This window comes from Phocoena sinus, chromosome 3 (genome assembly GCF_008692025.1).
Source record: "Phocoena sinus isolate mPhoSin1 chromosome 3, mPhoSin1.pri, whole genome shotgun sequence".
Taxonomy (NCBI): Eukaryota; Metazoa; Chordata; class Mammalia; order Artiodactyla; family Phocoenidae; genus Phocoena; species Phocoena sinus.
This window is the reverse complement of record NC_045765.1, coordinates 161,743,350-161,757,965: the sequence shown is the minus strand read 5'-3', so window position 1 is coordinate 161,757,965 and position 14,616 is coordinate 161,743,350. Positions and strand designations below refer to the sequence as shown.

The 14,616-nt window shown below is 45.0% G+C and overlaps 1 protein-coding gene across 3 annotated transcripts in view; it reads left to right on the top strand.

Annotated features, from left to right (window-relative positions):
• Positions 1-5,012, top strand: part of TRIO (trio Rho guanine nucleotide exchange factor) — a 374,356-nt gene extending 369,344 nt beyond the window's left edge. For all 3 annotated transcript variants that reach the window (XM_032626733.1, XM_032626732.1, XM_032626734.1), the window contains 2 exons: positions 1,919-2,057; positions 2,635-5,012. In XM_032626733.1, the coding sequence (XP_032482624.1) occupies positions 1,919-2,057; positions 2,635-3,189 (694 nt within the window). In that variant the 3' untranslated portion in view covers positions 3,190-5,012. The remainder of the gene's footprint in view (positions 1-1,918; positions 2,058-2,634) is intronic.
• Positions 5,013-14,616: the final 9,604 nt, after the last annotated feature.

The window sequence follows — 14,616 nt, the reverse complement described above, 5'->3', positions numbered from 1 at the left end:
GCCCGTAGAACACTCTGGTCTCTCTGAGACTCCTCGTCATGTAGCTTTGTTGAATGTCCTAGTCCTCCTTTTCAGGGGGGAGTCATTTCATACATTTCCTTGGATTCCTGAGTCCGTTTCCATCGGCCGGAGCACCATCTTTTGTGCCATTTCCTAGTTCTTTTTTTTTTTTTTTTTCTTTTGGGGGGGTGGGGGGGAGTACGAGGGCCTCTCACTGTTGTGGCCTCTCCCGCTGCGGAGCACAGGCTCCAGACATGCAGGCCACGGCTCACGGGCCCAGCCGCTCTGCGGCATGTGGGATCTTCCCGGACCGGGGCACAAACCCGTGTCCCCTGCTTCGGCAGGCGGACTCTCAAGCACTGCGCCACCAGGGAAGCCCCATTTCCTAGTTCTTGACACGTTGTTGGGAAGAGTGGGCCTGGCCAGGAGGGCCACCTGTGGAGCCGCACGGGGCGTGGTCACAGGGACTGTGAGCTCCTTGCTCGCGGGCACTCCCTTGAGGTCCCGCACCCGCCATCCCATTGGTCCCATCCGCAAAGACTTTGGAAGTGCCTCCGCATCACAGCCTTCACGGGTGCAGCTGCTGCAGGGCCCTCGGCGCCAGGTCGAGCCTCAGCCTCGCTCCCCGCCGACCCCGGGCAGGGGATGTTTCGAGGGTGTCCCCGCCCAGGGCTCCCGCTGGAGCATCTCTGTGGGCCTGTCCAGCCCTCTCTCTGGCCTAGCGAGCCTCCCAGATGACGGAGGGAGCAGGAAAGGTCTCCGCCCTCCCCAGCCGCCCCCAAGGCTGGCCATCGTGTGCAAAGGGCAGGTCGGCGGACCTGGGGCTCATTTCTCAACCTCGGCTCCCGTGGACGCTCAGCGACTTGAGGGATCATTATGGGGCTAAAACGATGTCCAGGCAGAGGCCTGGCCCCTGTGGGCCCTCAGTACCGGGGAAGGTGCTTTCTGGCTCTAGAAGCTTGGTGACCAAAAGCCTCTGCGTATCTTCCCCAGGGAGTTTCAACAAGAAAGAGAGTCCTAGAGTCTTTGTCAGAAATCTCCTGCAAGACCTCGGTTTCTGGTTTACATTTTCAGTGCATCCAGCTGTCATTTCTTTTCGCTGGAAACTAAATGGTTTGGCCTCATCATTGCTGTTAATAGTGTTAATTTTTGTAACAGACTACTTACTACCGAAGTTCCCTTGATTACTCGACATTAGCAAACAGGTGGCTGATCTTTCCATAAATTTCTGTTTTGCAAAAAGGGCAGCCTAGCCCAGTGTTCAGGGAGGCTGGGGCCAGACCACCTCCTTGCAAGTCTAGCCTTCCCTTATGAGCTATGTGACCTTGGGAAAGTTACATACCTTCTCTGTGCCTCCGTTTCCTCATCTGTAAAATGGGGGCCATAAAACACTCTTCCCAGAGGGTTGTCGTGAGGATTAAGTGAATTGATAGAAAGCACTTAGTCCCTGGCACAGGGCTGCTCTGTATAGGTGTTTTTTAAATGTTAAAAGCAATTTCACAGTAGGAAGACTTTGAGTCCCACGTGAAGCCCTCACTGTATTGTCCGTGTCTTAACGTTCTCTCGTTCAGCCGTCACATGACCCATTTTCCAGACGACGAGACTAAGGCTTGGGGAGGTGGTCTCACATTATCCCCTCCTCCAGCAGCCTGCTGGGGGCGGGGTTGGGGAGCCTGGGTGCACCCATCTCTGCCTCCCAGTTCCCTCTGTGGGTCCAGATGCTGTGTTCCCCACTTGTGCCTCCACGGTGAGCTTAAAAAGAAATCGCCCCCTTGATCCCGTCCTGCCTTCAGGTAGAGGTGTGATCCCCAAAAGCTGACAGAACAGTGACAGCGGGGCACGGAGGTGATGCGTATATCGCAGGAGACGGGTCTGAAGTGACCGACCCGCACCGTAACGCACATTCCTCCCTCTGCAGGGCTGACCAGGGACGGCTCCTGGAATGTGTGGTGCGATGGGGAAACCTCACGGAGGGGAAGATCAGGGCATATCTGGGGGAGGTTCTGGAAGCCGTCCGTTACCTTCACAACTGCAGGATAGCACACCTGGACCTAAAGGTTAGTGGGGCCCCGGGGACGGGAAAGCCGAGGGACCCCAGCGCGGCCATGCGGGATGCAGAGCCCACTCTCAGCCTGTCCTCTGAAGCCAGGCCAGGAGCCCGCGGGGACTGGGGACCAACACAAGGGGCGGGAGATGGGAGCAGTGATTTCTAATCTCTGTTTTTAAACGTTGGATATACACAAACAATAAAGTACCAGGTAAACGTGTGAGCTCTTCAGACATTTCTTGCGATTTCAGGGGGTTCCTGTGAGTGTCGCTGGGTCGGGGTGGGGCTGGAGCAGGGTGACGGAGGCGGGAGGCGGAGGGTCGCTGCTGCCACCGCCGGGAGGGAAGTGAATCCCCGGCTTCACTCACCGGCATGGTTTAACACAGCAGCTGCGCGTGACAGCTGCGGAGGAGTCAGGGCAGCTTCTCCTCTGGGTTGCCTCTTTGTCCTCCTCCCGAGGGCTTTGTCCTGTTTCGCACGTGGACGGTCGGCGCCAGTCGACCTCGTAGATTCCTGGTGAGCCTTGCACCTCAGCTTGAGATTGGGGTTGCCGGAGTGGATGACGGTTGTCTTGTCCTGTCTCCTAGCCCGAAAACATCCTAGTGGATCAGAGTTTAGCCAAGCCAACCATCAAACTAGCTGACTTTGGAGATGCTGTCCAACTCAACACGACCTACCACATCCACCAGTTACTGGGGAACCCCGAATTCGCAGCCCCCGAAATCATCCTGGGGAACCCGGTCTCCCTGACCTCGGACACGTGGAGTGTTGGAGTGCTGGCCTATGTGCTTCTCAGCGGCGTGTCCCCCTTCCTGGACGACAGCGTGGAAGAGACCTGCCTGAACATTTGCCGGCTAGACTTTAGTTTCCCAGATGACTACTTCCAAGGAGTGAGCCAGAGGGCCAAGGACTTCGTGTGCTTCCTCCTGCACGAGGACCCTGCCAAGCGTCCCTCGGCTGCGCTGGCCCTCCAGGAGCAGTGGCTGCAGTCGGGCCACGGCCATGGCCACGGCAAAGGCGCGGGCGTCCTCGACACGTCCAGACTGACCTCCTTCATTGAGCGGCGCAAACACCAGAACGATGTTCGACCGATTCGTAGCATTAAAAACTTCTTACAGAGCAGGCTTTTGCCTAGAGTTTGACCTATCTTGAAGTCCTTTCTCATTCTCTTTCACCTGCCAATCAGCTGTTCATTTGAATTTTGAAGAGAAACACAAACCAACATAACTGATCAGCTGCCGTACGTTCATCGTGTGAAATTGCATTCCGAGTGAGCTGTGCTCGGCAGTGCCTGGGACTCGGGCTGCAAGCTGTGCTGGGGTGGAGGACCTTCTCGAACGCTCTGCGGGGGCGGAGACAGCATTGCTGTGTCACAGTCTTTTATTCAGGTTTCTGCAAAAAAAATAAAAAACTTTTTTAAACGAACATGAGTAGAATTTTGCAAATTTAACATTTTCCGGGATTTCTTCAAGGAAGCGAAATGCCTATGTTCAACCACTGGTGTTAACGAACAAAACAGAGATACTGGACACCTCTGGGGAAGACCCCGGCCCCAGCGGCGGCCGTCTCCGTGGCCTCGTCCAGCTCGGGGTCCACCTGGCTCTGAGCTTTTCCAGCTGCCTGGTCTGTGTGCCTCTGGCCCCTACGCCAGACTAGGTTTCTGAAACGTGCATTCAACCTCAAACTTTTGCATAAAAATAGAATGAATCGTTTTGCTCTGATGAAATGTAGGCCTTACTTGTATATAAGACTGGTCCTGCCTTCGGTCTGTCCTTTCCCCCCACTGCCTTCCCCCACCCCCACCCCCCCGCTCCCCGCCTCCTGCCCGGGGCTTCCTTTGGGGGTCCGAGGGGTCTGCCCACCCACCGAGGACATCAGGTTGGGTCCTGCCCCTCTGCCCCTCCCCACACGTCCCACCCCCAAGCCGTCAGTCAGATTGTTGAGCAGTATACAGTCAGGTGAAAATACTGTAAATGCACTCATTGGGGTTTTTTTGGTTTTATTTCATATCATGTGCAATGTTGTGGCTTTAACATTTTATGCAACTATTTATGAAGACCTCTGTTGTACCTGTAATAAATATATAGAAAAAGCACATACTTCGTACGGTGAGCTTTATGGTTTTGTGCGTGTGTCGGGGGTGGGTGGGGGGGGGGGGGTCTTTGCCCTGTGCCATCGGTTCAGAGAGACTTAACTCTTCGTGAAATTTGTCAGTTTTGAGGACTGTAAAAAGTGATTTCATACTCTGAATATAAAACTGGATAATAGGGTAATGTTTTAAATTTTATTATGCTATTATTCAGAATGCCAAAGTATTATTTTTTTTCTCCCAAAATCAGTCTGGACATTTCCTACTTTTTAGACTTTTTGACATTCAACTTTCGGTACAAAAATTGGCTGGATTTTGAGCTTTTGGTAAGAAATAAAAGCCAATCAAGCAGTAGCCGCCTTGAGGCTGGCATTGGCGTCTGTGGCACTGTGGCAGAATTCACGCTGGTGTGGGAGGCCCTCAACAAAAGACGCTGCGTTTCTGGGCACGCTTGAATTTTTCTGGATGTCTTTTTATCCTCGTTGTGTGAAATACACTAAAAAAAAAAAAAAAAAAAAAAAAAAAAAACCCGCTTCCCAAGCCAGCCAGACACCTGGGTCTTCAGCCATGAACTGGCATAGTTGAGCTTTGCAGCTTCCAATGTATTTTATTTATTCTTTTGTTGGGTTTTTGTTTGTTTCTTGTAAAATTGTACAGAAACTTTTTAAAAGAAATTGGATTCAAAACTGGATGTGTATTCGTAACCTCACAACTTTTATTTGTGTATTGTTTCTTTTATTATTTCAGTTAAATTTTTACATTATTTTGCATGTATATTTCTTTGTACAGAGACCTTACATGTTTACACAGTATGATGTGATGTAAATATTTTATTTTGCCATCAGTTATTTTAAAAAATTAAACATATTTGCCTGATTTTTGTGTTAGGCCTTTTATTCAAGTTGGTTACTATTGAATCAAAAAGCGAGATCAATGAGGGAGAGACTGAAGGAGAGGCCTCCGGTGGGTCAGGGGAGGGGCGTGGGGAGGAGAATATTCTGGATTGGGAATCCACTGCAGGCCACCAGAAACGGGAGTCGGTCATACTCCTGCAGACTGGGGCACAGCCCAGACTCGGAAGGTACTGGCGTGTAAACCAGAACGTCAGCTGACTGTTTACAGAGACGCCGCACTGGTCCTGGTTAGGATAACTAAGGTACCCCCGGTTCTTGATGAACGCGTAATCAGAGCAAGGGGAAAAGCTGTTGCAACTTGGCCACAGAAAAGCAAAATTAATGCTGTTCAGATGGATTAAAGCACGTGAAACACTAGGTTCCAGCACCTGCATTAGGAACAATCCCAAGAACCCACACCTGCGAAGACGCCCCCCCCCCCCACCAGTGGTGGCTTCTGCCTGCTTCTGACAGCAGGTCATCTTTCCTGCTGAACACTGTCATCTCTCGGGTTTTGATTCCTTTTTGCTTTCTTTTTGGACTTGTTCCCCCTGGGATCATGACTCTTTGCTCGGCACACTATAAAGGCTCTATTTTTCATCTCTTTGATCCTGAAGTTAAGACAAGTGTGAGAGGATGACATTTGTGCTAAGACCCCAAGTCCGGGCGTGGGAAGCTCGCTCCCCCTGAGGTGTGTGCCTCCTCCCGGGTGCCAGGACAGCGGTGCTCGGTGGGCCCTGGAGGGATGGAAATACAGGGTCAGTCCTGAAACGCCGCAGCAGCTCTGCTTCAGGCCCCAGAAGGAGTCCTGTGGCCACCACGTGGCACACCTCAGCAACAGGAGGGAGGCAAGGGTCTGCTGTTTTTCAATCGGACACTTGTTGAAGGAAGTAGTTATGCCTGCGGGTTAGCAAAGCATCCCACGAGTGAAAAGTGTCCTGTCATGATCACTACCTAGATTTCTCAAATAGCAAAATATTCTGCATGTTACTCTCCCTCTCCCTCTCTCTCTCTCTCTCTCTCTCTCTCTCTCTCTCTCTCTCTATATATATATATATATATATATATATATATATATATGTATATGTATTTTAATCCAGGCATTCTCTTTAGCTCTAAAGGAAAAAAGATTACCAGTATTTTTGTGCAATAAATTATGAGTATCATAGCAAGTCATATCCAGAGAATATTAGACCATTGTAGACCATTGGAAGGAAAGGCCTTTCAACTGTACATCTTTGAGACATAACTATAGAGACAAAGAATCCGTGGGATTGATAGGTTGCTCTGTGTGAGTGTGTGTGCATAATTTAACTTACAAAAAATAAAGTACACAACCATAAGTAAATAGCTCAATACATTTCTATACATGTGTTTGTACCTGTGACCATCACCCAAAGCAAAATAGTCAGTATTTCCACCGTCCCCCAGAAGATTCCTCCAGCCCCTTCCCAATAGGTCCCTACCTGCCAGAGCTGATGGCTGTTCTGATTTCTATCACCCATGAATTAGTTTGCCTTTGAACTTCACGTAAGTAGGATCATCTAGTATGTGCTTTTCAAAATCAAGCTAAACTTTTTGTTGTGAGATCTCTGTAGTCACATGCAGTTGTATGAAGTGTACCCTTCACCGAGTTTTCCCCAGTGATAACATCTTGAAAACTCTTTTAACACTGTGTCACAACCAGGATTTTGACGTCAGAACAGTCAAGGTGCAGGGCATCCCATCGCCACCAGGATCCCTCCCGTTGCCCTTTTCTAGCACACTCACCTCCCTTCTGCCTTTAACCCCTGCCAACCACTGATCCGTTCTCCATTTCCATATCTTGTCATTTCCATAATCTTACATAAATGGAGTCATATACTACATAACCTGAGATGGATTTTCTCACTGAGTGTAATTCTCTGGAAATTCACCCAGGTTGTGGGTATCGAGTTTTCCTTTTTATTACCAAGTGGTATTCCACAGTGTGGATGTACCATAGTTTGTTTAACCATTCACCCATTGAAGGGCATCTGAATTTTTTCCAGCTTTTAGCTGTCACGAGTAAAGCTTCTATGAACATATGTGTACAGATTTTCGTGTGAACATACGTCGTCACTTCTCTGGCATAAATGTCAGACAATTGGCAGATCGTATGGTAGTTGCATATTTCATTTTTGAAGGTTTGCTAAAATGTTTTCCAGACTCTACCATTTTACATTCTCACCAGCAATGCATGAGTAATCCAGTGTCTTCAGGTCTTTCCCAGCATTTGGTGTTGTCACTGTTTTGGCCAGGGGGAGAGGGGGCATTCTGACAAGTGCATAGTGACATGTTATTGTGGTTTTAATTTGTGTTTCCCTAATGGCTAGTGATGTTAAACATTTTCCATGTGCTTAATTGCTATCTGTTTATCCTCTTCTGTGAAATGTCTCTTCGTGTCCTTTGCCCATTTTCTCATTGGAGTCTTTGGCTTTTTATTGTTGAGTTTTGAGAGTTCTTCATGTATTCTAGATACTAGTCCTTTGTCAGAGATGTGATTCACAAACATTTTCTCCCACTCTGTAGTGTGTCTTTCAGTTTTCCAAACAGGATCTTTCATAGAGAAAAAGATTTTAATTTGATGGAGTCCTACTCATCAGTTCTTTCTTTTCTGGATCAAGCTTCTTGGTATTGAGTCTAAGAACTCTTTACCTAGCCCTACATTGAAGCTTTTTCTCCCAAGTTTTTTGTTTTTTCTAAACGTTTTTAAGTTTTACATTTAAGTCCGTGGTCCATTTTGAGTTAATCTTTGTATAAGGTATGAAATATAAGTTGAGGGGTTTTTGTTGGGTTTTTTTTTGTTTGTTTGTTTTCTTGCTTTTGTTTTGCAGATGGATGTCAAGTTGTTCTAGCACTGTTTGTTGAAAAGGCTACCCTTCTTTGATTTTGTTAAAAATCAATTGGGCCCATTTATGTAGGTCTATCTCTGGGTTCTCTGTTCTGTTCCACTGATCTAATTACCTGTCCCTCCACTGAAACCACACAGTTTTGATGACTGTTGCTATTCAGTAAGTCTTGAAATCAGGTAGACTGTACTGCTCCTCCCACCACTTTATTCTTCTTTTTCAAAATTGTTTTAACTATTCTAGTTCCTTTGCCTTTCCATATAAATTTTAGGATACTCTTGTTTTTATCTACAAAATACCTTGCTGGAGGTTTTATAGAAATTGCGTTAAACCTGTGTATCAATTTGGGAAGAATTGACATCTTTACTATGTCGAGTCTTCCAATCCATGAATACACTGTAGCTCTCCATTTATTTAGATTTTCTTTGATTTCTGTCATCAGCATTTTGTAGTTTTAAAATTTCTTGTATATGTTTCATTAGAATTATACGTATTTCTCTTTTTTTAAGCAATTATAAATATTGTATTTTTTCTTTTGGTGTCCATGAATTCATTGCTACTATTCAAAATACAATTGATTTTTTAATGTTTATCTTTTATTCTACATATTTGCTAAACTCACTGGTTCTAGGTGTGTTTGTAGATTTCTTAGGATTTTCTACATAATTATGTCATCTGCAAATAGAGAACAGTTTTATTTCTTCTGTTCCAATTTGTATGCCTTTTATTTCTTTTTCTTTCCTTATTTCACTAGCTACTACTTCTAATATTATGTTGAATACAAGTAGTGAGAGCAGACATCCTTGTCTTGTTCCTCATCTTAAGTGGAAAAGCATTCCATCCTTCACCATGAAATGCTATGTAAGCTGTAGATTTTTATACATACTCTTTACCAAGGTGAGGATGTTCTCCTCTACCCCTGTTTTTCTGAGAGTTTTTATCATGAATGGGTGTTGAATATTGCCAGATTTTTTCTATATCAATAGATATGATCATTTAATTTGTCTTCTTTAGCCTATTAATATGGTGCATTATACTGACTGATTTTTTGAATATTGAGCCGACCTTGCATCCTTGGAATGAACCCAACTAAGTCATGGTGTATCATTCTTTCTATGTTCCTGAATTGTATTTACTAATATTTTATTAAGGATTTTTATGTCTATATTCATAAGGAATAGTGGTCCGTAATTTTCTTTTTTTGTACTTTCTTTGTCCGGTTTTGGTATTAGGTACTACTAGCTTCATAAAATGAATTGAGAAGTGTTATCTCCTCTTCTGTTTCCTGGAAGAGATTGTATAAAATTGGTGTTAATTCTTTAAATGTTTGGGAGACTTCTCTAGTGGAACCATGTGGCCTGGAGATTTCTTTATGTGAAATTTTTGCTTTAATGAATGCACTTTCCTTAATTGTTATAGTTATTCAAATGATCTATTTCATATTGAGTGAATTGTGATAGTTTGTACTTTTCAAATTGATCTGTCATGTCTAGTTATTCAATTATTGGTAGAAGAATGTTGAAGTCTCCAACTATAATTATGGATTTTTCTGTTTCCTCTTTCACGTCTATCTGGCTTTGCCTCATACATATTTTTCTGTTCTTTGACACGCACATACATGGGCTAACTATGTCTCCTTGGTAGGTTAACCCTTGTGTCACTATGTAATATATTCCATTCTTCTCTCTAGTAATTTCCTTTGCTCTGATACCCACTTCATCTGATATTAATGTAGTCGCTCCTACTTTTTTTAAACTAATGTTTGCATCATATATCTTTTCCATCCTTTAACTGTTAACATACCTATATCATTATATATGAGTAGATTTCTTACAGACAACATACAATTGGATCATGCTTTTTAATCCACAGTGCCCATTTCTTTTAGTTGGTGTATTTAGATTATTTACATTTAATGTAATTATTGGTAAAAGTAAAGCTTAAGCCTGCACTTTTATTTTTGGGTTTATTGTTCTTTTCTCTGGTTTCCATATCTTTTCTTTGCCTGCCTTCCTGTGGGTTGCTTGAGCACTTTTAGAATTCCATTTTGATTCATCTCTACTGATTTCTTTGTATCACTTTAGTGGTTTCTCTAGGTATTATATATCCATAACTCATCACAGCCTACCGGTGTCACCATTTTACCACTTTTTGTGACACTTCCCTCCCTTTTTGTCACATTATCCTCTCCAGTTTATAACTGTTGTAAATATCTCCTCTATTCAGAACACATCACACAATGTTAGAACTTTGCTTCAACCGTCAAACGTAATTAAAAGGACTAAAATGTACTCTATTTACTCATATTTTTGCTCTTTCCATCGTTCTTTCTTCCTTCCATACATTCCAGGGTTTCTTCCTTTATCCTTCCCTTTCTACTTAGAGAACTAACTTAAACCATTCTTTTAGGGTAACATAAAATATGCCGGCAACATATTCTCTTAACTTTCCTTCATCTGAAAATGCCTGGATTTACCCTTTCGTTCCTGATATTTTTCCTGGACGTGGAATTCTGGGCTGACAGGTCTTTTCTTTCAGCACTTAGAAAGTGGGCCACTTCCTTTGGGCCTTCATACATAGATTTCTTCTGATGAGAAGTCTACTGTCATCTAAATTTTTTCTCTTATAAGTAAGATGTTTTTCTCTCACTTTCAAGATTTCTTTGTTTTTAGTTTTCACAAGTTTGCCCATGATGTGTCTTAGTGTGGATTTATTTGTGTTTATTCTGTCTGAGATTCATTCAGGTTCTTGAATCTGTAGGCTTATATCTTTTGCCAAATTTCAGTCATTTTTTTCCAGTACTTTTAGAGCCCTGCCTTCTTTCTTCTCTCCTTCAAAGACTTCAGTGACATGAGTATGTAGACATTTTGACTTGGTCCCACAGGTCTCTGAGGCAGTGTTCTTCCCCTCCCCACCTCCCCAAGCTGTTTTCTCTTTGTTGTTCAGATGGGGTAACTTCTATTTTTCTATCGTCCAGTACGCTGAGTCTTTCCTCTCTCCACCCCTACACTCCTATGTTGAACCCATACACTGAGTTTATTTTGGCTGTTGTATTTCTCTGTTCTAAAATTTCATTTGGTTTTTCTTTATATCTTCTATTTGTTCACTGAGACTTTTGATCTTTTCATTTATTTCAAGGACATTCGTAATTGTTCCCTGAAGGATTTTTATCGTGGCTGCTTCCAAACTTTTGTCAGATAATTCTAACACCCCTGGCATCTCATGACTGGTGTCTTGCTTATCTTTTTTCATGCAAGTTGGGATTTTCCTGGTTGGTATCATGAACGATCTGCACTTGAAATGGAGACATTGTAGGTATTATGAGGTTGTGAGACTCTGAATTTCAGTTAAACCTTCTGATTTAGCTGGCTTTCTCTGACACCTTTCCAGCAGGGGGAGGGGGCTGGGTGCTGCCTCATTAATGGTGAACAGGGTTCTGGGTTCCATGAGACCTCCTCAGACACCATGGGGAAGATACAAGTCCTGACCCTGCACTAGGCCTCCTCTGACACCACCCCAGTGGGGAAGGGAAGGGGTCTTGTGATTGCTTGGTGGGATGGGAGCGGAAGCATAGGCTCCCCACAGAATCCCAACTGCTAAAAGGGGTTGGGGGGATCTCATTAATGCCCTTAGGGGATGTAGGTTCCAGCTCCCTATTTGGCCTCCTCTAACACCACCTTGGCTGGGGGCAGGGGGTCCCCCTTGTAACCTGACAAGGGTGGGGATCTAGGCTCCCCCTGCATAGTCTTCGCTGCTGGGTGGGGGTGATGGCCAGTGTCTTCTGTAGTGTCTGGCTGAGTGAAAAAGTTATTGCCTGAAGGTTTTGGTCTTGCAAGGCTGCCCCTTCCCTGGTCCTTTGTCTAGAGAGAGCAGGGCTGTGTTTGGGCCTTCGCTGACTGCATCTGTTGGCATTTCTGAATTGCAGACTTCTTCCGCTCTCAGACTGGGATATCCGAGGCAAAAAGAAAGCCAGAGAACTGAGCTGGGTTCTCAGCTTTGAGCTCCCTCACTGCTCTGCCCTTCGCCTTGCAGAGTCTTCTTAAGTTTGTTTTATGTAAAGTGTCCAGGGTTTTCATTGTACTTAGTTGGCGAGAATAGGAAAAGTATATGGAGCCCAGCTTCCCAGAAACAGAAGTCCAGAATCAGTGCTTCTCTTTTTATTTGTTAATTTTAAGATCATGTCTCCTGTTTTAAGATTATGTGACCTTGGTCTCCTGAGAGCTACAAAAACAACTGCATAATCTTCCTTTCAAAAGCGACCAATTTTATCAATTATAAAAGGGGGGGAGTACACAACCAGTAATGGTCAGAATTTAAGTTCGTTGCACATTTTACTGTCTGTGCCTTTTGTTGACTCATTTCTTGTTGAAGCCTTATTTAACTACCGACACTGCGATTCTACTCCTATGCCACAATAACCAGACAGAATACCTAGGCAAGGATAACTGACGAGGATGGGAAGTAATGGCCAGGCTTCTGAGAGCCAGTGGCCTGGACAGGAAGAGGTGGGCCCGGGACAGGACCGGAGGGCCTGCAGAGAATGCGTGGCCAGTCCTGGTCTCTAGAAACATCTGGAGGGAGAGAAGGGAAGAGCATTGCCTCCAGTATCTTCTAGAAGGGGGCATGCGATGAATTGTCCAACAGAAGTTCTGAAGGAGCAGAAAAGAGCAGGGTTTCCAGACTGGCCTCGGGTTGGGTCCAGGCGTCAGGTTGTTCCAGCAATGGCAGGGTTGGGAGAGAACGATGTGATTCTGCTGTAATTTACGGCAGAACATTTGCTTCCTTAGAGATCTGTTGCTTCCATTGGCCGTCTCTCATTCGCAAGTCAAAGCTTTTATAGGGGTTTGTCTTTGACTCTGTGGCTCTCATTCTATTGAAGCCCCAGTGCAGAGGCTTCTTCTCAGGACTGCTGAGTTTACCAGAGCACCTTCCTGCTTCCTCCTTCCATAGAATATAAAAGGTAAAGGGCTTGTAAGGCAAAGCCTCCTGTGAAAGGCCAAGAAAAGTAGAGCCTTTAAAACTAATTGCCTCCTTTATAATTACTGCTTATAGAAAACATGCATCTCTGCTCCATTTTTGAAGACTAAAAAACCTTTCACTCGATATTACCCTATCCATCAGTTTCTTTATAACTAAGTTTACCTCATGTGAATGTGCTCATACAGGAAAGAAGAGGTCAGAACAGGTGACATTAAACAGATTTTTGAGACACACCTACTGATAATTTGAGAACTGCCTACACTGCTGGGTGGTTAAGATATGGAAATGACCTGGTTTCCCTGTTTTTTTTTAAATGCTCACACCAAAAGAGAAAAGATGCAAAGCATCACATTTTTGCAAACATGAAAATTACTTCATGGCGCTAAGCTCTACCATGCCAGGAGTTATAATATTCCCCAAAGGTGGGAAGAAGTCAGCGTTCCTTTATTTTCTCTTTGAATTTCACGGCCAAGTGGGCAACATCGGGAGTATAAATGAGAGCAGGCGTTGCAGCTGTGCAGATGTTAAACTCGCTTGCCTCCGCTCTCCTGGACCATTCCTTTTTTCTTTGATGCTATCTCCCCTCTGTGGGACTTAACAGGCGTCAGCTGGGAGCCACCTTCTCTGATGACACGGGCTCTTTTGACCTCAATTGATATCATCCTTTTGTATAACACTGTGTTAGTTGCCTGTGACATTTAACGAATTACCACAGACTGGGTGACTTAACACTAAAGTTCATCCTCTCGGGACTTCCCTGGTGGCACGGTGGTTAAGAATCCACCTGCCAATGCAGGGGACACGGGTTCGAGCCCTGGTCCGGGAAGATCACACATGCCGCGGAGCAACTAAGCCCGTGAGCCACAACTACTGAGCCCACGTGCCACAACTACTAAAGCCCACGTGCCTAGAGCCCGTGCTCTGCAACGAGAGAAGCCACTGCGATGAGAAGCCCGAGCACTGCAACGAAGAGTAGCCCCCGCTCGCCACAACAGGGGAAAGCCACATGCAGCAACAAAGACCCAGCACAGCCAAAATAAATAAATAAAACATTTAAAAAATAAAGAAAGATCATCCTCTCACAGTTCTGGCGGCCAATATCAGTCTTACTGAGCAGGGCTGTACTCTGTCCAGAGGCTCTACAGAAGGATCTATTCCTTTCCAGCACTTCCAAGGAGTGTCAAGGAGTGTCTGGTAGTTCCCAGCATTCCTTGGCTTGTGGCCACATCACTCCAATCTTCAAGGCCAGCATCATCAAGTCTCTCTCTGCTCTATCCTCACATTGCCTTCTCTTCTGTGTATATAAAAACCTTCTCTGCCTCTCTTTTATAAGGACATTTGTGATGGCATTTTAGGCCCACAGGGATAATCCAGGAGAATCACCCTAGCTCAAGGTCCTTAACTGAATCATATCTTTGCCATAAAAGGTAACATTCATATGTTCCAGGGATTAGGACATAGATGACTAATGAAGAGTCATTTTTCAACATATCACGCCACCTCTGTGCCAACAGTTCCTAGCTTTCCGTCTCCAGTTTGGCAGTGTCTTACGAAACTAAACAGCCTTTACTCTACACCCCAGCAGCCCTGCCCTTAATATTTACCCAAAGGAGCTGAAAACATGTCCACCCAAAAACATGCACACACATGTTTACAGCAGCTTTATTCATAATTGCTAAAACTTGGAATCAACCAAGATGTCCTTCAGTAAGTGACTGAATAAATAAACTGTGGCCC